Below are 26473 nucleotides of genomic sequence, written 5' to 3' on the forward strand. Positions count from 1 at the left end.
TGGGGGCACCACCGAAGGATAAAAAGAAATATTGAAGAGTTGCCTCAATCCTTGAGCAGTGTCTATCCTGTGCACTGAATGAGGAAGAGGTCCTGAAGAATGATCATGTAATTAAAAGAATGTATCATAATGCATATGCAAAAAGGGTGCCATATAAAGGTTGCGCAGACAACCTTTATTCTGGAATTTACTAACTTCTCAGTCTTTGACATAACGACCTTAACATTCTTTTCATATTTATTCTTGTATGCAATAATATATAAGGTAGCTCTGTTAATGATGTTTCCAGTTAAGAGTATCATATATGAGAATGAATGAAAGAAAGTATATTTTTTCTATACACACACATATATGCCTTACCTGAATTTTCCTAGTAAATTCCTTATGGAGCTTCTGACCTATCCCTATATTTGAACAACCAGGGTCGCAGACCTCTCCATCCAAAACAGACAACTCATTTACAGACACAGTAGATATGCTCTCGGACACTGAAAATTTGTAAAAGTTCATATGTAAAGTTAGCAAAGTAGGAACATATTAATATATAATCTGTACAGTATAAGTTATTGCAGTTCTGATGGCTGGGTTTATAAATCCTAAGACTAGGGCTCATATCAATTTCAATTGCATCCAGTTTAATTTCAGAAACTAAACTCCTGACCTTCTATATATTTTATTAACCACTTTCTGTCTTTAACAGATTTCATTTGTATATGTTTGATCTTTTTCTTTCTAATTTTTTTAAACATGTTTCATGTTTTGCATGAGACATTTACCAGACATTTGAAATCTATAATTATTAAATATACTATTTAGAAATTTGGTGAAAAGCCCATTATCCACCCAGCCACTAAAACATCTCAAGATTTATCAAGTACACATGTATTACATACATACTCTCTCTCCCCCACCTCTTCAATGTACAGGGGCAACACCACTCTAAATACACAAATGACATTATATCAAAACTTTAAAAAGTTGAGCATGAAAAAAAGCAGGCCAATATTAGACCTTTTGAAAATCTGCCCAAAAACATGGCACACACAAATTTGGCATGTTATTGCATACTTAATATTTGAAAATTAGGACCCAAAGGGGAAGATCTCTTAGAAGGTAAAATGTTATGTCGAAAGGAGATATCCTGAAGTCCTTATGCAGGCTATGACCCAACCATACCTTGAATTTGCATACCACCCTTACTACTAAAGGATTTCAAAATGCTTTAAAATTTTAAACATACACCACTACAAACATAAAACAGACATTGTTATTTCCATCAAAGAGATTGCAACGACTTCTTGAATGAAATGCAGCTACTATTATATCCCACACAACAATTTAACATATAGCAATTTAGTAAAGAAAGTGATGACAGAAGATTTCTTACCAGTTATTTCGTTTGTTGCACCCCACTTCTTCCCATTTCTGGAAAAGGAATGAGTCCTTGCACACTGCATTATGGATTTCTCTAGCAGAAAGCAAGGACACAACAAATTCTATGAGCCAGCGGAGGTTTAAAAGTGCCCTCCCCAAGTCTAAGTCTTCTTTGCCTCTACTCTCATTGCAAGCATTGAATCCATGCTTCAGCTAATTCCCCTAATTTTGCATCTTCTTCTTCAGGTCTGATGAAAGATGGTAAGGAGGAAGAAAGAAGAAGAGACAAGAAAAAGCAAGAAAGGAGAACAAGCAGAAAAAGAGGGACGAAGGAGCTAGAGTGTCATCCAGCTCTAGTTCCCAGATTCAGGACCTTCAGTTGCGTCTCTCTACAGTCCTTTGGGATGGGAGTGAGACCCCTTAGGAATGTGGTCTTCTATCAGAGTATCTTATGTCCATGGGCTTGACCCCAAGGTATTCTCAATGTTAACTCCTCCTCCTCTAGGAGCCTTAGGGGAAGCTCATGGTCAGCCCTACTGTCCCAGACCACCAGTTTCACTGTTGTACTACTGAGCATGATGGAGCCTTTTATCTTCTACTACTTGTTTTTCCTTCCAGTTAGTGCTCCTCTCCCTATCCCCAGCAAGTCTCATGCCAAGGAACTGGTTGAGGGAAGTACATAGAGTAGGGGGCACTCGTTTATCTGATATACCTGCAGTGACTCCGAATTATTTGCCTCTTTACTTCCTAATAGGTAGAGACATAACATAGTCTATGGAGAATGTGTTCCTGTTTCAGTAAGAGGAAGAAGTGATCTCAGACAACACCTTATCTAACTGGTAAACTACACCTCTATCCTGATACAACACGACCTGATATAACACAAATTCGGATTTAACACGGTAAAGCAGTGCTCCGGGGGGGTGGGGGGGCAGGGCTGCGCACTCCAGTGGATCAAAGCAAGTTCGATATAACGCAGTTTCACCTATAACGCGGTAAGATTTTTTTGGCTCCCGAGGACAGCATTATATCGGGGTAGAGGTGTATTACAAATTTAGGTAGGCAAAATATAAACATTCAGATTCCAATTTGGAGAGAATACTGGGATGCATCTCTTGTGAAACATGCAATTAGCTCTTTATTGACCATAAGTGATCAAACTTCTGTTTGTTTATTCATCTGAATGATAAGAAGTTGACTGCTGTGTTTCTTGAACATTTATGTTATTAGTTAAGGAAAGAAAATTTTCCACAGCATTCTGTATCAATGTCTCAGAGAAGAGCCGGTAATGCTCTTTTCTTAAATGTCTGCAATAAAAATGGAGCTTATTAAGATGTCCTAAAGTAGGGTGACCAGATAGCAAGTGTGAAAAATCAGGACTGGGGGGCGGGGAGGTAATAGGCACTTATTTAAGAAAAAGCCTCAAATATCAGGACTGTCCGTATAAAATTGGGACATCTGGTCACCCTATCCTAAGGGTTTTAATTAGAATTGTAATGTTATTGTTCATGGTTAATACTTTAAGCAGTTTTCTGGTTTACACTTATTGTATGACTATAGCTCCAGCTAACCTTTATACACAGTATCATCATCTGCTTTAAATAATTTTCTAGGGAGAAGCTTTGTTTTTCTCTCTTCTTCCTTCTTCATTTCCACTTCATCAGAATCACTTTCTGCATCACTGTGGTACATTCGTTTGAGATTCACTTGAACTGTAGGCCCTTTAAAGTATGACAAACATATTTAATTTCAGAGCTATAGAGAAATCAATGAATGTTGCATTTGCAAGAGGACTTGTGCACAGCCCTGGATGTTTGGTGCATGTCAATATAAGGGGCTGTTGCCACAATCACCTTCAGTGTCTTTAGGCCATATACCATGCAAGGACTCCAATGAAGCAGAAAAGGATGGATGATACAGTTAGTGTGGGTCTGCTGACATAATATACTTGGAGAACATCTGTTAAAACAAGTATGCTTCCTTTCTCCACTGGGAATTGCTTCTGCAGATTCCTTACTCCTGACAGACTGATGGGCAGAAAAACCCTCTGGAGAACGGTCGACTACTTAATTCAATCAAGATGAAGGGACTATTCTCACAAAAAGCATTAAATCTGGCTCCTAAATTAAGTGTGGCAATGGGGTTCCAAGGGATATAATAGCCTCCATGGCAGAATTGTGGATCCATAGGTATAACCACACACCTCTACCCAACCACATTCTCCAAATGGGCCAATTTAGTCTCTTACCTGTAAATTTGTCTTCTCACATACCCAGTCCAGCAATCCTGGGAGTGCTAAAAAGTTCCACTTACCATTATTTTCATGAAGGCAGACCTCTAGAGGCTTTTTTGAGTTAAATTCTCAGTTTATATAGGGGGTGCCTAAACAGACTCCCAATTGATGCTTCTAATGCTTAAGTGAAAAACATTCACATCTAACAGTAGCTTCCTATCAATAACAACAAAGATTAACACTAACTTTAGGAACAGAATAAACTGAGAATATATGAAAAGACAAATATACTGGTAAAAAATACTAAATAAAGTTTATAGGAGATCCATTTCCACATGTAGGGCTTGAAGAATCAGGCCATATTTCTGTATCTAAGACAAGTTTTTCATTAACTATTTACAGATATCCAAAGAAAGTGCTTTTTCATAAGAGACACTTACATACCAGATTCATGTATGGTGCCACAGGGATCTTCACACCATGACTGTTCTCTGCTTCCACTGGAAGTGTATAATTGAGATGGAGGTACAGATTCCTAAACAAAATAAAATGATATATTAACAACCTCCAGGACAGTGAACCCATTTAGATAGTCTTAATCATAAATGAACATTTACATGTTTATTAAAAACTAGAAATATAAATATCAAAATACTAAGGTACAGTTACAACAAACAAATCAGTCTGCACATGCCAGTTTTGTCTAAGTGGCAAAAATTTTAATAATTATTAATTCTCCAGGACTTATATTAATAGCCTAAGGCTAAAAGTACAAGAAACTACCTAATTTTATTTTTTAAGTTTCTGCATGCAGAAGTGACAAGTCATTTTCTTCTTGAAATTTTTTTCCATTTAAAAAAAATTCAAGGCAAAAGCAAAGATATGTTTTGTGTTCTTTGTTAAAATACAAATGATCAGTGCTATTGCTGGGATGAGAGATTATTTCCTTACAGTCATAACACAGGCAAAGTCTAAATTAAGATATTTTCCAACAATGACATCCCAGACAACACTGTTTTTATACTAAACTGAAATATGCAGGCAAGATTACAAGAAAACGTTTGAAAATAATGTTAAAAATGTAAAGCAATATACATATATTTTTCCCTAATGCCACCAATTGTAAAATAAACAAACATATAAAGCTGCAGCTTTTAAATGGGATAGACGGTCTCTATCATACCTCTCCTTTATTTTGCATATTTTTAGTAAGATCTTTCAGTTCTGCGGTAATGGAGAGTTTGTCTGAAAGGTAATTCGTAACATTCACTGCCTCACTAATATCACATATTTCCACCTCAGGTTCAGTAACCTCTGTGTCTTTTCCACTCGTGACAGCTTTGTCCATAGTTACTGGAGTCAGACTAGGCTACACAAAAGAAAATAATAAAATGTTATTGAAAATAGGTATTCAAATGTATAATTTTATAGCCCTTGTGTACTCCGTGCATCGGTATGGACCAGAAGTAGCCATACTTGACTTGCTGCTGTCCAACTAAACCCTGCAATGTGATGCATCGCTGGAACCCTCAAGTCGACCCCAACACCTTGGCTGCCAGTGCTGTTGCACATTGCTCCCTCACACATTTGCTGTGATGCCACAACCCTTTAGGAATTCCAGAGAATCATGGAAAATGAACATCTTCCTTCCACCAGGACCTTAACAATGTCCCTCACCGCTGCTTGAAGTCATGTAAGCCCTTTTGGACCCACACATTTAACCTTCAACAATGCAACTTCAACCCTGATGAAGCATGGAAAGCCGAATGGAGTTCACAAGTCACAAACACCACATGAAAGACCTGATGCAGAAGATCCCTGGCTTCGATCTCCCATGAAGCTCATGGACAACCATAAACCATATCCACACAAACCATGGCAGATGCGGATACTTGTTGCACAAATGGAAAATTAAAAAGACTCTCCAGTGTGTGACTGGTCACCCAGAACAGGCATCACAGCAATACACTCTGCTACTCCAGATGCAATTATCTGGTTTAACCATCTAAATGTAAAATTATAGTTGTTGCTCTACATTTACACCAGCCATATGGAGAAGATGATTTTATCAGTTTGTAGGAAATCTAAACAGAAGTTTAAAAAATATCTCAGCACATACCAGGATGCATAATTAAAATAAAAATGACTGTAAACATGTTCATAATCCTATGAAAGTGTAAGATAAAGATGAGCTAGTTGTCTTTACTTTTCTAATTAAGGGACAGACCATAACCTAAGTGTCTACAAATGAAGAGGACAGAGATCCAAATCAGAGACTCAGACTTGAGATGGGGACATAGAAGAAGAAAGTGCCTACTCTGTGATATTCCCATCTCCCCACCCCTCTGAGAGTGTACTCCAGAAACTGAAATCTTTCACAAGAGAGCACACTTTCCACAGAGTTCACCCCTTCAATCATGCAGGAATCCTCTGATTGAGTTAATGCCATAGTCTATTAATTTAAATGTGTTCTCCCTTCATGATCTGAAATCCCTAAAGCAGGACTTGGAGAAAGTGGCTAGAGCGGGGTACCGATGGGAACATGGAACTCTCAGCTTTGCTGCCATGAGGATGGGAGGACAGCCAAGGAGTGGGAGGCAGTTTGAAGGCATTTTAAGATTGTCCTGGCCTCCACTGATCAAACATCCACATGGAATTTGATGTATTCATGGATTAAGTGGGCCCAACCTACTGCCAAGTAAACAGGACTTCCAAAAGCTCCATGAGTGAAAACATAGAGTTGTCATGCTCCCACATGAGTGTAACACACACTCGTGAGACTCTAGACTGAGCAATTTGGAATGTGTCTGTGGGTTAGGGAAAACCTCAAATTCAGTCCTCAGCTGGAGATAAAGAAAAGGAGGATATTTTCATTGGCACCTCTTTACTGAAATGGACTTGTACAACTGAATGAGAACTCTGATTAATACAAATGTATATAAATACATTGTGGAAGATATTCAGTTTTATTTCTCTTGGGGAAATCAGTGTTTGTTTCTACTGACCAATAAATAAACAGAGATGTGAGGGAGAAGAAAGGATGGTCTGGTGGGTAAGGCACTGGCCTGGGTCTCAGGAGTTCTGAGTGCAGGTCCCAACTCTGCCACAGACTTCCTGTACGACCTTGAGCAACTCACTTAATTTCTCACTGCCTCAGTTCCTCATCTGTAAAATGGGAATAATTTCTTTTCTCCCATCCTTTGTCTTGTCTATTTAGATGGCAAGTTCTTTGAAGCAAGGACTACTTCTTACTATGTATACATAAAGCAGCTAAAAGAAGGGGGCCAGCCCCAATCTTGGTTGGGACCTCTTAGCAATACTATTTGTATTATTGTAAATTTCCTCCCATGATTATTACACTAGTATTCCTGATTAGAACAGCCTATTTCACTACTTGATTTTCTTGATTACGCATCTGTCCTAATCATGACACCAAGTAAAAAAAGAGACCATACAACAAATCTTAAAGTTAAATACTTGAACTGCATAAATATAAAATAATATAAATTATATTTATCATATCTGTGCTTTAATGTTCCATCTTTTAAATCTCTTTTTGGATACTTCTGTTCTGAAAAAGAGCATGGAATTTTGCACTTACAAAAGCACCTGGTTGAATACAATGTAACCACCTTCTACAGGCCTGCTTTCTTGTTAGAATGGCATACTAATTCTATTCCTATTACTATGAGAAGTAATTCTCATTCACTATAAATAGACTAAATCAGTTCCCCTGAAAACATCCAAATGAAGAAACTGTTCTGATTAATTAATGAATACTATATACTTTACTTAAGATAATGCAGACATTGAAATAATTGTAAAGAGTAACTTTAAATTCTTACCAAAGAAAGTGAACTTAAAACTGGTGATAAACTTTCATTTCCAAATACCAACTTTTTGACATTTTCAGGGGATTGTTTTAGATGTATACTTTGCTTATTCTTTTTTGTTGTATAAAGCTTGTTAGCTGAAATTCCTTTCACAATGCGTAAGGACTCCCTCTTTTCTGGTGTTGAGTCCTGAAGATATGATGATGATGATCTTTTCAAGGAAACCTGTTCCTGGGTAAATGTTTCCTCTGGTACTTTTTCAGCACCTTTTAAGTATAAACACTTAATTGAGGATATTATGCCTTAACACCTTTTTCTTTTATACTTCATATCACAAGTCTTCTCTGTGTACAGAATTCCCACTGATGTCATTGAGAGTTCCATGGAAGGATGGCCAGAAAGTCATGTTGCTGGCTTTCAAGGGGTTGTCTTGAATGTCTTTGAGAACCTGTAACTCCAGTTACCTTGAACAGGAGTTGTGGGTGCTCAACGGTCCAGATTTGACCTAAGAACTATAATACTTTTTAGAAAATACAGTCCATAGTGTTAGAAAAAAAGAATTGCAAACTGAATGGACTGGGATTTCCCCATGAAAATCCTATCCTTTAATAAGGTATACCTTCATATTAAAAACTGCCTTTGAAACTGAATAAGCAGTCAAGTAAAATACATACTGGAACTTCGAGTGTTGACCATATAAAGAAAAAACATGTATTTGCCCATGACCATATAATATTTGGATTTTGTAATAAAATGCTATACCTTTCATATGGCACAGATGGATATTTAGAAATATATTTTCATATCACAATTGAGTTACTTTCATGTAAGTGCTTTGTCCTTAAAGTCTACACAACAGGAAATAAATTGCTTTACTTAGCATTGCTCATCATTATACTATATTTTAATAGAAAGTAAATTACCAACTGTTCTTTTCACTGATACATTGTATTTCTATTACACTCTGGTATGAAATATCAACCATAATATCTATAACAATGATGACAGTACACCTATGTATTTTCTGCATTTTAACATATAATGTTGTACCTTAAATGGACGTAAAGAGAATATAGTACATATATTTTTAAAGCAATTATTTGAAATGAATTAATATTACAGAGAGACATTAATTAATTCATATCCAAAACTGGAGCTGACAACTTTAAAAATTAAAATACAAAATAATACACACATCTCATCGTCTCAACAGATGCTGGGCTTTCAGGTGAGGCTACTGGTGACATTTCTAATTTTCTTTGTTTTATAGGGTCTTTTGATTTAGTAAATATTTGCTGTTGATTTCTTGATATTCCCTTTTTTGGCTCTGTAGAAACATTGTTCTGTAGTTCCTTGTGTTGACTCACAGCTTTGTTTTGGCCATTTTTGTGCTCTTGCTAGAGGTACACAAATCTACATAAGCATTACATTTAAACACACTAGAGATTACACATGTGTATATATAGATAAGTATACAGTACAATATATCTATTTGTCCAGTCAGACACATGGTCTAATCTGGAGAGGTGCCGAGTTCTTCCTTTAGTACTAAGGTATTTAGGTGCCTAAAGATGCAGATAAGCGCGTTTGAAAATCCCACTAGGTGCCTAGGTGTCTTCAACTCCCATGGACTTCACTGGGATTTGAGCATATTTGTCATGTTGCAGAAATTGTTTAATCCAGTATATAAATTTTACTTGATATAATATTAAAATTATATTAAAAAAAAAAGAGCGAAACATCTCTTTTTCAGTTTGTCAGTACTTTATTAAAACACACCATTGCTTAATTGATCCCAAACTGATTTAGGCATTCAACAAATGTATTAATGTATGCTTCTTTTTAGGGCTGTCAAGAGATTAAAAAAATTAACTGTGATTAATCGCACTGTTAAACAATCATCGAATATGATTTATTTCAATATTTTTGAATGTCTTCTACATTTTCAAATATATTGATTTCAATTATAACACAGAATACAAAGTGTACAGTGATCACATTATATTTTTTTTTTTTTACAAATATTTGCTCTGTAAGAAAACAAAAGAAATAGTATTTTTCAATTCATCTAATACAAGTACTGTAGTGCAATCCCTTTATCGTGAAAGTTGAACTTACAAATGTAGAATTATGTACAAAAAACCTGCATTCTAAAATAAAACAATGTAACATTTTAGAGCCTGCAAGTCCATTCAGTCCTACTTCTTGTTTAGCCAATCGCTCAGACAAACAAGCTTGTTTACATTTGCAGGAGATAATGCTGCCCGCTTCTTGTTTACAAGGTCGCCTGAAAGTGAGAACAGGCGTTCGCATGGCACTGTTGTAGCCAGTGTCACAAGATATTTACATGCCAGATGCGCTAAAGTCTCATATGTCTCTTCATGCTACAACCACCATTCCAGAGGCCATGCGTTAATGCCGATGACGGGTTCTGCTTGATAACAATCCAAAGCAGCAGATGCCAACAGCAGAAGATTGATTTTCTTTTTTGGTGATTCTGTAGTTTCGGCATCGTAATGTTGTTCTTTTAAGACTTCTGAAAGCATGCTCCACACCTCGCCCCTGTCAGATTTCGGAAGGCACTTCAGATTCTTAAACCTTGGGTCGAGTGCTGTAGCTATCTTTAGAAATCTCTACATTGGTACCTTCTTTGAATTTTGTCAAATCTGCAGTGAAAGTGTTCTTAAAATGAACAGTGTGTGCTGGGTCACCATCCGAGACTGCTATAACATGAAATATATGGCAGAATGCGGGTAAAACAGCAGGGGACATACAATTCTCGCTCAAGGAGTTCAGTCACAAATTTAATTAACGCATTATTTTTTTTAACGAGCGTCATCAGCATGGAAGCATGTCCTCTGGAATGGTGGCTGTAGCATGAAAGAGCATACCAATGTTTAGCATATATGGCATGTAAATACCTTGTAATGCCGGCAACAAAAGTGCCATGCAAATGCCTGTTCTCACTTTCTGGTGACATTGTAAATAAGAAGCGGGCAGCATTATCTCCTGTAAATGTAAACAAACTTGTTTGTCTCAGAGATTGGCTGAACAAGAAGTAGGACTGAGTGGACGGACTTGTAGGTGCTGAAGTTTTACATTGTTTTGTTTTTGAGTGCAGTTATGTAACAACAAAAATCTACATTTGTACTTTGCACTTTCAGACAAAGATTGCACTACAGCTCTTGTATGAGGGGAACTGAAAAATACTATTTATTTTATCATTTTTACAGAGCAAATATTTGTAATAAAAATAATATACACTTTGATTTCAATTACAACACAGAATACAATATATATGAAAATGCAGAAAAACATCAAAAATATTTAATAAATTTCAATTGGTATTTTATTGTTTAACAGTGCAATTAAAACTGTGATTAATCGCGACTAATTTTTTTTTAGTTAAATTGCCTGAGTTAACTGCGATTAATTGACAGCCCTACTTCAAATTTCAAAAAAGTGTATAAGTCATCTAAAAGAGCCTACTTAGGGACTTTTAGGCTCCTATGCAGCTTAGGTGCTTTTAAAAGAAAATAAAAAAAACTACTAAAACGTATGTTTTTGGAGGACAGAAGATTCTGTATGTATAAATCAATGTACTACTTTAGAGTAGGGAAAAAAGAAATAGGGAGTAATTTCCAGAGGGTCTGAGCACCAACAATTTCAGTTGAAGTCAATGGAAAGTACAGGGGCTTCAGAAAATCAAGCTCAAGCATGGGCGGTGGGTGAACCCCTGCTTTGGAGAGGCTAGCCCCCCCGCACACCAAAGCCCACCCCATAAAAGGAGAAGTCCTGACTGTGAGGCGCCCCTGTGACCGGAGGAGCCCCGTCCCAACCACATCGGGCTGAGCCGCAGCTGCGGCCCTCCCCACCCCGCATGAATGCAAGGCTGAGCCACCAGCCCCCCCACGCCTGATGGCCCCCCGGCCAGTCAGGCCAGCCCCAGTGATGGGCCAAGCCGCCAGCCTCCTGCAGCGCTGGGCTGCTGGCCTCCCTGAGCGCTGGGCTAAGCCTCCAGCCTCCCCCAGCTCCAGGCCAGCCCAAGCTGTTGCCCCCCCCCAGCCCTGACGTCCCCATCCCCCCCGCCAAAGTCAGGCTGTCCCCAGTGCTGGGCCAAGCTGCTGTCCCCGCTGGCCTCCAAGTGCCTGCCAGGCTGAGCCGCTGTCCACCCTGCCGGTTGGGCCAGGCCAAGCCGCCGTCCCCCTTGCGCCAGCTCCTTAGCCCCCTGCCAAGCTGCTGGCCCCAGCACCCAGCCAAGCCTCCTTAGTCTGCTGGCTCTCCACGTCCCTCCTCACTGCCCCGTCCAGCGGGGGAGGGACGCAGTGAGCAGCAAGGACCTGGGGTGTTGGTGGTGGTGGTGTGTGGAGTGGTGGAGGCGGTCTGAGGGAAGGGCTGAGGCCACTGCGGCCCAGGTGTCCGGCGGCAGGTCGGCAGCAGTGCCTATTATACCTGCTGCCCATGAGCTCAAGGTTCTCCAACTTGGGCACTCAAAATTTGAGGCACCTAAAATCAGTGGCCACTTGAAAATTAGGGCCCTAGTTTCATAAAGATGCTGCAGAAGATCAATAATACCGTTTACCTGTACTCTGAATTTTTCTTTCCGACGTAAGTACTGTGAAGATTCCTGTTCACTTTCTGACTCTGAATTTGAGTAATCCTTATAACTTTTTTTTGCTAATGCTGCTCTTCGAGGCCATTTTGGTCTGGTTGTCTGTTTTATTCTCTCATCAGCTTTTGTATTTTGTTTTTTACTACCGGGTACCTTTGGAAGAAATAATGTTGATGTAAACTGAAGAATCTAATGACAAGAACTATGGAAAAGAACGAATTGCACAGCACCATGTTGTATGTACCAGGAACTAGCTACAGTATTTTGAAAAAAGGAAGCACATATTAGCCTTAGAATTTTACGTTTATTGTACAGAACATAGGGGCAATAATACCTCTGATGTAGCTCCACTGACTTCAGGAGGGATGAATTTAGCAAATAATCTTTAATGGTAGTTTAGCACTGGCCAAGACAAAATCTGAAAGATTAACAAGCTAAAGAATAATTACTCATTGAAAAGGTTCCCTCTTCCCCATTCTCCTGGATAGAGAAGGATCAGAATATACTTATTAAACTGGACAACCTAGAAATTCCATGGATTTCTAAATGGAACAGATGAAAATGTAAGTTGTGATAATTGAAGGGTAATGATCTACTGCTAAGTGTTATATGCAAGTAAAAAGAAGAGCCAAGAGAAACAGAAGACTTCAGGATGGGGGTAGAGTGAATGTTTCTCCATTCTCCTTCCTAGTTATGACATAGAATATAGTTTCTATAGGCCTGATACTCCTGTCCTGATCTATATCAAAAGGACTGAAGCTTATGATTGAGATAAAATAGCCATAAAATACAAAGTCTCCATTTAATTTTGTATTATTAAATGCACACACTGAACTATCACATTATTTTCTATTTGTCACACTTTATATTAAGTGTGTGCTTATAAATAGTTTATAAAGCATTAATAATTAATAGCGGTTTTAATAACCGGTTTAAATCAATTGTTATAAAGTCTAGCAGGTCAATAGATTGCTTTGAACTATGGCTTACAAACATCTATAATGTTGTCCACTAATATGGTTATAACCATCTATACTCATGTCTGTAACATATTTATAACATCTTGTAATAATTTATTCATGATTTATGAACTATTTATAAATGTAACTTCAAGTATGACTTTTTCATTTTATAGCTTTTATACTTAGTTAGGTTTATCATTTTTCTAAATAATCTTACAAACAATTCAGAGGTATTATAATGCAGTGAATAATTCAGAGGCAAAAAGCTACATTAACTAATCCAAATCACTGAAAGAGTGAATAATTAAATACAATGGTTTGTCTTGCCATTAATCAGTAACTAGTTAGTACTAAAAAATTATACAACATCTTAGAAAACAAAATGCAAGCATCAAAATGCTATAATCATTCCAACTCTCAGCTAGTAGTATTAGGGAATAGGAATTGTAACTGGCTCTGTTGTATTATTAAAGCAGTCAGAACCATTTTAATTGGCTGTGAATTTGAAAGGATTTTGTTGAAAGTTAACAGTGCATTAATACAAATATTTAAAAAAAATCCTATGGTCAATTAAAATAGATTAAAAATATCTATTAAAATTAAGTTGCAATTTTACTTTACCTTTTTATTTTTTGTTTTTTTCCCTTCAGATATATCCATCAGACATGCAGGGTCACAGAACGTATCTGCTGTTAAAATCAATAGCATTTAGAAAACTAGCCTAATATCCAAAAAATGTTGACCATCTACAATTTTAATTGTCAGAACAAGGTATCATGTATATACCCACAGATCTTTATCAATGCATTAAACTGCCTTCAGATTAGTATTCAGACAGTAGTACAGTTTTGCTAAAAAGAATTCTTTTTGTCCTAAATAAACACCTTTTTTACAAAATTCACCTTCACAAATACTGAGGATAAGTACATTTCAAAGTCCATAGCTTATGGAAGGTAGCAGAACAAAAACACACTGTAAACTGTGTGATAGATATGGCAATTTCCTGCCATATCTTCAGGAGAAGTTTAAATGTGTGTGAAGTCTATTGTATTTCATGCATTATTGTGGGCTAGGACTATATGTAACCTCTCAAGTTGGGAGAGATGACAGATGTGAGACTCGGAGGTTCAAAGGATTATCTTAAACAAGGTGCCAGACAAGAATGAACTTCTGGAACAAAAAATGTTAAGTGGTTTTTCTGGAGGAATTTAAGGAGAGGTGAATGCAAACTATCCACCTCTAGTTATGCAAGGTCAAAAGCCAAAGCTGTAGAAAGGAATGACAGAACTATTCATGATTGTTCTGGTTCGGAATCTGAGACAAATTATGTACTTATAATCACAGGAAAACACAGTTGTGGATTTTAAGGACTGGCACCCACCAGAGCCCAAGGTTGGAGTTGGATAATCTCTAGTAAGTTTTTTAGCATGCGTGTATTTCTTTTATTGTTTTTAAATATGTTTTCTCTGTAATGCTTTCACCTGAAGAATGAATGTGCTTGCTTATAAAGAGCTGTGTGGTAACTTATAACTACAGGCAAAACACTGGGCAGAGACTATAGAGAGAAAGCATAGTGCAGACGCTGGCTTTTCAGGTAGGCTGGACTGCTGGAATATCACAGTGTAGGCTGGGAACTGTGCAGTCTTTAAAGATCCCTTGGTCAGGAAGGAGAAACTGTCGGTCTCTGCCCAAGAGAGGTGATGGCTGAGGAGCTGGGAACCTAGACTGGTTGCCCTCACGGGACCACAGGTGCAGTTACCATAAACTGAGACACACTGCACGCAACATATATTATGCATAGCAAATATAATTAAATAATTTAAAAACTATTTACAGGTAAGTGAAATGCAGTCCCTAAATGTTCAACAATTAGTTTCTTACTTGCTTCTATACTTTTAGATTTCTTCAGATTTTTAGTTCTGCTGTAGTCTATTAGTTGGGGTTTAGGTTTTCTGTTAGACTCTCGTAGCCAACTGATATCTGTCTTGCTGTCATCACCTCTGTATTCTGTGTCAGTGTCACTAAAGAGATGCTTCTTATTTTTATTAGTTCTATTCTATAAAACAAACAAAAATGGTTAAAGGTCATTTATTTCTGTTTAGATTTATAATAAAATTTTTACCTAAATGTGGTATTTCTAGAGATAAGAAGCATTTGAGTTACAAAAGTCAAATCTAAAGGCCTATCTTTACAAGAGTTTTCACAGTATTAAATTCAATAACTTCCGGCTGCTTTAAATTATGTCAAGGGGCAGTTCCACCTCCATTCAAGTAAAGGACCATGTGAGTGGAAAGATGGCTTACAGATTTTATAATTCTTTGTATCATTTTAAGGAAAAAGAATTGTTATTTTCCATACTGAAAATCTGGTCTTTTTAATATCAGTTTCCCTGAGTTTAAGAAACTTACTTTATTATCTACTTTTTTCTGGATGGTACTTTTGCTTTCATCAGGATTCCTTAAACAAAGATATTTACATTACTAAATACATCCATAGCTGAAGACATCTGCTGGGGTTATTGTCATCTTTCTGCTATTGGTATGTATGTGTGTGGGAGGGGAATTATGAGGCACATGCACTTGATCTCTTTTTAGCAAGTTTGGAGACCACAGTTCACTTTCAAATCTGACATGGCAGCCTCTTAGTTTCAGGCAAACAGGGACACACAACAACAACTAGACATACTGCAACCATTAGGTTGCCTCCCCAGAGCGCTCCATGAGGAAGCTCTCTTCATTAGTAAATACCACACATTAAACTAATCTGATGAAAATGAAAGGCTTAGGGAGAAATTTGCCAAAGGAAAACAGTTAAAAAAAAAAAAAAAAAAAAAAAAAAACCACCAAAAACAAAATGCAGCTGAGGAAGCCATTGGAGCTGCCTTTACTTGCCGAAGAAAGGAAAATAAATGATGAAGTTATGCCAGCCCACTTTACAGGGAAAGTGAGTCAAGAGTGTTTTTTTCCGGTTTATATCTATTAGAAGGACTTGCACCTGCTATCTTGATTGGCATAGGGGGACGTTGGAGAATGCAAACAAAACTATTCATTAATACCATCCTTAAGGAAAAAATATTTTTTTTTAAGATTATAATAATACAATGTAACAGTCTTACTTTTTTTCTGTCAGATTTGTACTAGCTTTCAGGTTAGTAACATGTAATTCTTGGACCTAAAATATAAGTACAAATAAATGAGAAATAATTGCAAATGTATCTTACATGATATATATAAAATACATTAGTTATTCATGCAAAGAGTAACACTAAGCCTTTTTTACTCCAAATACAAAATTTCTTGTTTGCAATAATTTACAATGGTCAATTTACACATTAAAGAATATTTCACATCTTCTCTTTGAATATTTTAATGCAAACTTCCCAGATTTCACATAAATAATGTTACTATTTTTATATGCAGTTATAAATTGGCCCGTATTCTCCAATTGGTACTTAGAAAAGTATGCAACTACATCATCATTTCTGGTAAAGACAGAGCTGATAGCAGAGTGGAAAAGCTAGAGGATGGATCTGCCAGATTTCATGGCACCGAGAGCTAGTTTCCATGAATTTCCACTCTTCTCCCTTTCAAAAGGCTTAGAGCATGTCTAAACCCATAAAATATATACAGAGGAGGAGGTGGTGCTCCCCCTTATAACTTTCAGCCCATTGTTTAAAAAGCATTCACCCGTGATGTGGGAGACCTAGGTTCAATTTCCTACATTTGCCTAATGTGGAGCAAAGACTTGAACCCATGTCTTCCACTTTTTATGTGAGTGCCCTAACCACTGTGCTATTAGGTATTCGGAGGTGAGTCTTTCTCAGGACTTGTCTACATTGCCCTACAATTGGGACTACAAGGATGTGAACAGCAGTGCACGCCACAGTGCTGCGCTGTAACTCCCGTGTGTGAATGCTGCGGGCACGAACTAAAAGGTTCCTAGTTTGCATTAATGTAGACTACTGGAATCTTACTCCAAGCTTTATCGTAGGTTCATCAAATCCACTTAAGTTAAAATTGTAAACATCATCCCTGTCAAAACAGATACAAATAAAGCTTTAGTTAGTGAATCAAGGAATATTCTTAATATAATTGGATATTAAAACATTTTCAGACAAAATTTCTAGATACTTACACAATATGTCCTGTAGTCATATTAAGCACAGCTCTAGTTTTTACATTTCTACAGCTTCTATTCTGAACTTTTTCCTATACATACAAGAAGAGTTACACAGGTCTAATATTCAAAACATGTTCATCTATAGTCATCAATACATCAGCAAGTTATTTAACAGAAGCATGGGTGATAAATTAGTTGCTTTTGACTCTAAATCTCGCTTAACTTGCAATATTCAAATATGGTATTAGGCGTCAAGGTTGCTGGAGGTGAAATATTTTTAGATGTAAAATCATCATCTGTGGCCCTTAAAAATCTCATGGTACTTATTCCAAAAATAACAGTGTTGGTTTCTGTACCAAGCACCAATTCCATTTGAGTAATGTGATTTCCTACTTATTCTCATATATTTTGATCTGGATAAAGTATTCTTAAATGTATCTTTTAAATTGCTGTATAGTGTTGCTATGCATATCGTGGAAGAATGAACTTCAGTCATAAATTAAATGATCCCGTTATATGCTATGTGGTAAGGGCTTGTCTACATGAACATTTAGTTCACATCAAGAAGGGTGTGAATCTACCCCACACTAGCCTGCTGCATACTAACTGTCCATGAAGACCCTACTGATGCACACTAATCATTCCTTAGTGAGCTTTGATCACTCCCTTTTCAAAACAGGTAGATCAAAAGGATGTGAACATCAAAAGGTAGATCAAAGCACACTAAGGAAAAAAATGGTTACTCACCTTCTTGTAACTGTTGTTCTTTGAGATGTGTTGTTCATGTCCATTCCAATCAGGTGTGTGCCCACGCATGTGCTCGGGAGCCGGAAGATTTTCCCATAGCCACATCTGTTGGGGTGGTCTGGTCTGGAGTCGCGCCTTCATGGCGCTCAATATAGAGCCCTGTTGACCAGCCACCCCCTCAGTTCCTTCTTGTCGGCTACTCCAACAGAGGGGAAGGAGGATGGGTATTGGAAGAACAACAGTTATGAGAAGGTGAGTAACCGTTTTTCTTCTTCAAGTGCTTGTTCAAGTCAACTCCAATCAGGTGAATCACAAGCCCAAGTTTAGGTGGTGAGGTCGGAGTCTTCCACTGATTGAAGCACTGCTTGTCCAAAGGCCGCATCGTCTCTGGCCTGCTGGGTAATCGCGTAGTGTGTGGCGAAAGTATGTATGGAGGACCACGTCGCCACCCTGCAGATTTCCTGAGTGGGAACCTGAGCGAGGAACGCTGTTGATGAAGCCTGCGCCCTGGTGGAGTGCATAGTGATTGGAGGTGCAGGAACAACTGCCAGATTGTAGCACTCATGAATACAGGATGCTATTCATGACGAGATGCATTGTGACGACACAGGCTGACCTTTCATTCTGTCCACCACTGACACGAATAACTGGACCGATTTTCTGAACGGTTTCGTTTTCTCAATGTAAAAAGCTAGTGCCCTGTGGACCTCCAGAGAGTAGAGCCTCTGCTTCCTGCCACTGGAATGAGGCTTAGGGTAGAATGTTGGGAGAAAGAGGTCCTGGTTGATGTGAAATGCGACATAACCTTCGGGAGGAAAGCCGGGTGGGGCCTGAGCTGAAGCTTGTCCTTATAGAACATGGTGTAGGGAGGCTCTGATGTTAGGGCCCTGAGCTCAGACACTCTCTTGGCCAAGGTTATTGTTACCAGGAACACTACCTTGTAAGAGAGGTAGAGCAGGAAGCATGTTGCTGATGGTTGAAAGGGAGGTCCCATGAGCCTAGAAAGGACCAGGTTGAGGTCCCAGGCAGGGACACACTGACTGACGTTAGGGTATAGTCTGTCGAGCCCTTTTAAGAACCAGCTGACCATAAGGTTAGCAGGTGTTATAAGAATACCTGCTGATGATGGCCTGCTGGTTCAAAATATAGACCTGAAGACCCCCTGTAGAGTAGACCTTTCTCCTGACAAGGTCGAGTTGCTTAGCCTCCCTGTTTTTAAGGGAGGGCTCCTAGAAACCCTGCCACCCACGCTGATTAGCAGCGTCCACAACAAGAGAGTTGGGAGGTGGGAGGAGGAAAAAAGTTTGTACTCCTTGGAGGGCACGAAAAAACGTCTCTCGTTGCGCTTGGCAGTGGGTGGCAAGGAAGCTGGGGTCTACCACAAGGTCTTGGTAATATCCACAATAGTCTTAAGTGGTAGGGCAATACGAGAAGGACCTGAGGGGGCAAGGATATCCACCATGGGATCAGCCTCCTCAACCACCTCTTCAGTCTTAATGGCCAAATCTTAAGCAGCCCTTCGCAGCAACTGATGTAGCACCCTTTTGTCCTCAAGTGCTGGGGCTATGGCTATGCCTGCCAATGCCTCGTCTGCAGACGAGGAGGAGGAAGTCCCTATAAGCAGCGGATGCTCCCTGCCATCAGCTCCCAAAGGGTCCTGCGACTCTTGGGGGGTCTCGAGAGAACGTTGGTGCTGATGGAGCACCCGTTGGGGTCAGGGCTATCAATGCCGAACTCTGTGTTGGAACGGGCACTGGAGACACTGATGGTACTGCCGGTGGAGCCGGTGCTGAACCAGCTGCCTGAGCCGACAAAGGTGGCCAGGCCGTTATCCGTGCCGCTGTCGGTGCCGAGGTCATCATCAGTGCCGAAAATGCTGTCGGCGCCGAGGTCGAAAGAGTCACCAGTGCCGGTGATGGTGCTGCAGCCAATGGCATTAGCGTCTGGATAGGCACCGAGGCGAGCTAGTCTATCTCGCCTTGAACTCGATCGTCAGCTCCTACTCCTCCGAAAGCGGTAGAAGTCAGACTCTGAGGTCTCCGAGATTGAAGACCATGGAGGAGCTGAGCTTTGGTGCCTCGAGCATCAAGAGTTTGGGGAGCGACTAGGCTCTCTGTCCGAGTGGACTGGTGCCGAAGGTTGTGGAGAGGGGGAATACCTGGACATCATGGCCAGCTTCCCTCTTGACTGCACTTGGGGGTCAGTAGGGCTCTAAATTGAGCGCCATGAAAGTGCGACTCCAGGGAATGCCCGGACCGACCTGAAGGATGGGGCTATGGGAAAAATCTTCTGGCTACCAGGCGCGTGTATGCGCTCACACACCTGATTGGAATCGACATGAACAAGCACTTGAAGAACTTTTAGTGCACATCTGCAGGGACACAGACAATTAGTGTACAGCAGACTACCGTGGGATAGATTCACACCTCAGTTTGCCATGAAATTAGTTTGTAAAATCTGTCATGAATTTTGAGAATTCCAGTTGATAGGTGTTATATAAGCATCAGTCACTATTATTATAGGTCAGGTGTGGGCAAACTTTTTGCCCGGAGGGCCACATCGGGATTGCGAAACGGTATGGGAGGGCAGAGTTGGGAAGGCTGTGCCCCCACAGCCTGCCCCCCACCCCCTGATTGCCTCTCAGAACCCCCGACCCATCAACCCCACCCCTGCTCCTTGTCACCTGACAACCCCCTCCAGGGAACCCCGCCCCTAACTGTCCCCCGGAACCCTATTCCCTATCCAACCCCCTCTGCTCCCTGTCTCCTGACCGCCCCCTCCTGGGACCCCCTGCCCCAACCGCCCCCCTGGGACCCTCCTTATTTACCTCCCCTTCCCAGCCCCTGTGGCCCTGCGAACATGGGCGGAGGACTCAGGAGGAGCAGGGGCAGCCACGCAGCTGGAAAGAAGCAGCGGTTTCCCCTTCAAAGCGCCGCTTCTCTCCAGCCGGCTGCGCAGCCACCCAGTGCTCCTCCTGAGTCCTCTGCCTGCGTTCCCACCACCGGCACCGCACACCTGCTCCCCTGCCCCACAGTGCAGCCCCGCCCCCCTGCAGGGGGTGCGCCGGTGCTGAGCTGCCTGAGTGCCCGGTCCTGGGTCCCCCTGTTGATGGGGGGGCCCGTGCTAGGGCACCCTGTGTTCATTGGCAAATCTGCCCCTGAGCCACGCCGCCCAGCCAGAGCCAGCCATGCTGCCGGCACAGCGAGCTGAGGGGGAGGGGGAACAGCAGGGAAGGGACCAGGGCCAGCCAGGAGCGCAGGGGCTGGCCAGGATGGCCCCGTGGGCCGGATGTGGCCCGTGGGCTGTATTTTGCCCACCTCTGTTATAGGTGGTACTATTAAGGAATCATATTAAGCGTTATTGAATAGCTATAAAAACACACCAACACATGAACTGACACTTCTGTGAAGAAATAAGGTGGGTAGGTGCTGCAATGTACCAGTTTTGGATGTGATGTTAAAATTATGGTCCCATAAGCCTGTCACTCTTGGATATACAGATGGAGATGCAAATTAAATAGTCCATTATCATTTTTAAAAATGACTGGGAATAAACCCTGTGACTTGGCAAACAGTCCTTTTTAAAGAAGAGAGATTTCATATTCAGGAATGCTAGTGAACTATTGCGGAGCATCTACAAACTGCCATATTTTTATATCATTTTATACCGCATTGCTTTCTAAAGGACATTGGGATATTTCAAGTCTGAAAAGTGCTATGATAAACAAGATTTTATCGTAGATTCTAGTAGATTACATCAACTTTCAGATGAAATTTCTATGTAAAAAAACCAACAGTAAACATACCTTATTGACTTTGAAACCAGACTTATTTAAACATGACCTAAAAAAAAAAAATCAAAAACCATCAAATGCATACCAAAAATGTACTTTACTAATATAAATGAAAACCATAACGAGATAAGAAAATATTTGCTTGTACAGTGTATCAGAGTTCTTCAATAACAGATTCTAAGATAACATGTGACTTTATATAGTAAAAATATGTCTTAAAATTCTAGTAACTTAGGATGTAGTCTACAAATAAACTGCACAATTATTAGCCAAATCCAGGCAATTTCAATTTTTTTCCCAATAGGCCCAAATTCTCATTACTGTACAAAACTCAAAAGGTAAAATTATGAAAAGAGCCTAAGTGACTTAAGACTGAGTCTCATTTTCAAAAGTGAATTAGACCATAATGGTTAAAGTCCCATTGACTTTCAATGCTTTGGATGAAATTTTTAAACTAAGTGGTTTAGGAGCCTAAGAGTGACATTTTCATGGAGCCTAAGTGTGAGATTTTTAAAGGTATTTCAGTGCCTAGATATACATAGGGGCCTAGAGGGATTTTCAGACACAGCTAGGTGCCAGACTCTCATTGATTTCAGTGTATTAGGCTCTTAAAAATTTTACCCCAAGTCACTGCTCTTTGTGTAGGTTTGCTGAACTAGAAACAAAGGGCCCAGTTCTCTGCAAGTGTAAACTGATACAGTAGTGGGGAGCTACACCCATTTACACTGGTGAAAAATGTGTCCCAGAATTCTTCATCCCCAGGCAACATCTGCATCACTAACATACTGGGATAGCTAGTGCTGAAAATCTGCGTAGTCACAGAACCAGTGACTATACATTCCAACCCCCAAAATTCCTTCCACTTTTGTTGGAGCCTCTAGCATTCTCCATTTCTGCCTAGCAGAAGAGAACCAATTCCAGGGAGAGCAGGGCAGGAACTGCCTGCAAACAAATAGTACTTAGAATGAACTAAGTTACAAACCCATAACTGCCAAATATCATGAGTTATGATATAAGCATAATCTCAAGTTATTTTGTTTTACTGTTTTCATTTTTCAAAATAATTTTCATAACCAATTTTACAACATATATTGATGCATTTGTTCACAATTAGATAAATATAAAAATTATTTAAATTGTGCTTTATGACCTGATTCTCAAAGGTGCTGAGCAACAACTGCTCCCACGAAGTCAATCGAAGATGCAGGGATTAAGCATCTCTAAAGATCACACATTTATGTGATTAAATTTACATACAACCAAATTATTGTAGTCTTTAAAGGAACTCTGAGCATCAGAGTTCCTCTGCTAGTGCTCTAAAAATAGAAGTACAGGCAGCACTTTAAAGTTGTAGCTTAGGCTGGAGCTCAGACGCGGTCTATACAGCTATTTTTAGAGCCCTAAAGCGAGCCCAAGTCTATCAACCTGGGCTGGGAGACTCGCTTCAAAATCCTTACTCAAACTGGGAGTAGCAGCCTAGCTGAGCTTGTCCTACACCTTCTCACACAGATTTATGATCTGGATAAACCCAACTAGGCTGCATAGGGGCTTTATGTGCTCTTCCTTCTTTGCAAGTGCACAAGGAAGTAAGTCACAATCAAGCTGTTCAAATATTATAAGAAAACAATTTATACCATACCTGTTATTAGCTAAAAAATCTCTTGCTTTTCTTGCATGTTCGATATCATCCTTTTGTTTATATCTGTCACTGATTTTACTTATTATTGATTCTATTGGTTCAGCCATTTCTTTAGATTTTGCTTTCTGTAACAACAGACTTTGTAAATAACCTGTTAACTTTGACAGTAAACTTTGTACAATAAAAGGGCAGAGCTGAAGTTTGGGTACAAAGACTCCAAGTAGTTGGCACTTGACACCCATGGATCCCTCAGGATTCATCAGGCTTGAGGGCAGCTTTTCCACAGGAAGAAAATCACACCCCTCTACTTGAACAATATAAGGAAGCCTTCACAGAAATTTCCCCACAAAATGACCACAGCTTTCGATGCAAGTGGCAACAATCTGGACATTTTTATCAGTAAACCAGCTACATTTAATGGACAGAATTTAAAATCCTGTCTCTGACCCAATATTTAAATAGGGTTGGGCTTGCACTGGGATGTTTCATCAGGGATCTTGATTTAAATTCTAACAGTCACAAGTGCCACCAGAACAAAGGACTGGTTCATATTTTTAAACAAAAGGAACCCCCTGAAATAAAAATAGATTAATATTTTAAATTTTCAGCACAAAACATATACAAATGAGTTACATTTGAAAATATGGTAGAACCCTTATTCATCTGCATTAGTGTAAACCAAATGATGAACAAATTTAGAAATAAGTAGAATTAAAAATATGCTATTGAGGCTATATTAAAATATTGAAAATATGGTAGAGAGAACACTGAAACTATACCATTCCCTTTACTGCTAAGTCGGAGGAACCAAGATGAGAGTCTATCACCGTCTCAGATTTTTTATGATTTGTAGTCCCTTTTCTAAGAGAAACATCAACTTCTTCCTTAGAATTTCTGGCCAACACTAATTTCGTTGAATATCCCAGAGATTTTTCAGTCATTTTAGTTGGATAAACTGAATTAAAAGATGTTTTGGGTGTGGTGGGAACTTCTTTTGCCTCTGTACTTAGTATTTTCTGTTCTAAATGGTTAGAACTGTTTAGCGTTTGTCCTCTGTGTCTTATGCAGTTTTCTTCTGGTTTTTCAGTTTCATTTTGTTGCTTCTTTGATATTTTTCTATTCTGAGCTTGTTGTTTTGGAGAAGTACTTTCAAAGATTGAATAGAAAGCTTTTTGTTTGGCAGCTCTTTCACTGAGACCAGGAACTAATGCAAACAAAAAATAAAATCTTTTTAAGATAAAAACTTGTAAAAAAAAGTTTGAATATAAAAAACTTAATTTGCCATTCATAAATACTTATTACTAACAGGGCATAAGCTTAACCTTGTTGGAATGTATGTCCTGATGATGTACTTCTCTTCTGCTTGTCACACTTTGTTATAAGCTTCTCAGGTACAGAGCATGCCTGTTTTTTCCAGATTTTATTTTCATCAGCAGAACTTTCCAAAAGACCAGGCAATCTACAAAAATAATCCTATTTTATTTACACTAAATTGCAGAAATTTGGTCATTATTGCTAAATGTAACAGGTTTACAAATAAAAACACTGCTGATTAATTAATGTTAATATCATAAAAATGTAGAGCTGGAAGATCTCTGGAGATCATTATCAAAATCTCAGAAACACTCTGGCAATACTTGCACATATAGCTTTTTTTTTTTTTTTTTTAAGATAAAACAAATAGTTATTTAGGATTTTTTTTAATACTTACAAAGGTTTGTCATTTCTGCCTACTGGCTGAGAATCAGGAACAATATCTAATAGTTCATCTAAATGAAACATATATTAAATTTGATATTAAAAATTAATTTTCTCTTTCTTTTGTAAAAATATGAAAACAGAATAATTTAAAAATAGTATTGTCAAAATTTGCAGAAATACTTACGTAGTGTTTGTTTTTGGCTGGTCTCACTGTCTGCCTCATTTTGTATCATTTCCAAAACTTTTTCAGCTGACATATGCTGCTGAAAAATTACAAAGAATATATTGGCGTGGAGATATACATTGTTACATACAAAAATACATTTTATTTAGAATAGAAGTTTTTTTAATGTTAGAAAATAATGACTCCCAAAACCTTTTCAGATAGTTTTGCCTCATTTCTGATTCTTGTTTTGCTGGTATTCTGCTGAGTCTCACAAAATACATCGTCTAGAACAGAGCCATCTCTACCCTAAAAAGCAGAAGTCAGTAATGTTAAGTAAGGAAGTAATTTTACTATTAAAGAATAAGTTTTGGAAAACTATTTTTCTGACTCTTACAAAATGTTTTTCAGACAGTGTGGTTCTACCCTGAAAAATTGTTTTGGAATCCCAAAATATCATTTTTACATATTCATTGTGTCTCAGGAATTTCTATGACATTTGCTCAAATTGAAGTAACAAGATGTTTTTTTCAAGCCCCACAAACTCAACATGGTTCTGACAGTCAGTCAAACAGATATTTTCATCTCACAGCAGTACGAGAGGTTCTTTAGGGCAAATTATACCTGTAGCTACACCAGTGCAAAACCAGTATCTTCAGGTTAAATACTCAGTTACATCTGTGCAACCCCATTAACCTTTAGTTTGAGGGTCTGATCCAAAGCACAATGAAGTAAACAGGAGTGCTTCCATTGACTTCAATGGGCTTTGGGTCAGGCCATCAGTTTGCAGAAATGTCAATGATACCATATGAAGACAATGTCATTTCACAGATGTAGATGATGCTACTGTTTGTTCCTTAAAATATTTCATAATGACAGTGGAGTTTTAATAAAGTTGAACAGTTCAAGGGATGGTTTTCCAGAGAATTAGGTGCACAACTCAATTAATGCACAAAATATGCTCATGCAAACTCAGGGATTGTGTATAGAAACAAGCCTAATCCATTTGATTGTGCAACTACCTGATTTGCCCAAACATCTGTAGTAATTGTGTTCACAAAGTAGAAACACAATCGGACAATTAAACGGTCTAAAAATTTGGCACTAAAAATATTTGGTTGTTGTGTTTTGATAGCATTGCAGAGGTAGAGGCTGGATATAAATAGGCCACATCTTTATCTTCTCCATTTCTTTAGATTCGCATTGTCCTTTAAACTTTGCAGTAAAAAAGTGATCACTTCAAAGAAAGTCTGTTTTGCAATTTAAAAATTAATGCATGTAAATGTTTTCCGTATTA

The 26473-nt window shown here is 38.9% G+C and overlaps 1 protein-coding gene across 8 annotated transcripts in view; it reads right to left on the reverse strand.

Moving 5' to 3' along the window:
- The window catches only part of SYCP2 (synaptonemal complex protein 2), a 64296-nt gene that overhangs the window by 10536 nt on the left and 27287 nt on the right, over positions 1 to 26473 (reverse strand). For all 8 annotated transcript variants that reach the window (XM_065566087.1, XM_065566082.1, XM_065566088.1 and 5 more), the window contains 21 exons: positions 25390 to 25485; positions 25198 to 25276; positions 25024 to 25081; positions 24635 to 24771; positions 24092 to 24516; positions 23313 to 23437; positions 21686 to 21722; positions 17149 to 17222; positions 16988 to 17045; positions 16130 to 16185; positions 15423 to 15471; positions 14896 to 15070; positions 13636 to 13703; positions 12023 to 12205; positions 8636 to 8837; positions 7453 to 7706; positions 4791 to 4976; positions 4052 to 4142; positions 2946 to 3095; positions 1388 to 1468; positions 361 to 488 (listed from right to left, as the gene is read on the reverse strand). In XM_065566087.1, the coding sequence (XP_065422159.1) occupies positions 361 to 488; positions 1388 to 1468; positions 2946 to 3095; positions 4052 to 4142; positions 4791 to 4976; positions 7453 to 7706; positions 8636 to 8837; positions 12023 to 12205; positions 13636 to 13703; positions 14896 to 15070; positions 15423 to 15471; positions 16130 to 16185; positions 16988 to 17045; positions 17149 to 17222; positions 21686 to 21722; positions 23313 to 23437; positions 24092 to 24516; positions 24635 to 24771; positions 25024 to 25081; positions 25198 to 25276; positions 25390 to 25485 (2712 nt within the window). The remainder of the gene's footprint in view (positions 1 to 360; positions 489 to 1387; positions 1469 to 2945; positions 3096 to 4051; positions 4143 to 4790; positions 4977 to 7452; positions 7707 to 8635; positions 8838 to 12022; positions 12206 to 13635; positions 13704 to 14895; positions 15071 to 15422; positions 15472 to 16129; positions 16186 to 16987; positions 17046 to 17148; positions 17223 to 21685; positions 21723 to 23312; positions 23438 to 24091; positions 24517 to 24634; positions 24772 to 25023; positions 25082 to 25197; positions 25277 to 25389; positions 25486 to 26473) is intronic.

This window comes from Chrysemys picta, chromosome 13 (genome assembly GCF_011386835.1).
Source record: "Chrysemys picta bellii isolate R12L10 chromosome 13, ASM1138683v2, whole genome shotgun sequence".
NCBI classification, from domain to species: domain Eukaryota; kingdom Metazoa; phylum Chordata; order Testudines; family Emydidae; genus Chrysemys; species Chrysemys picta.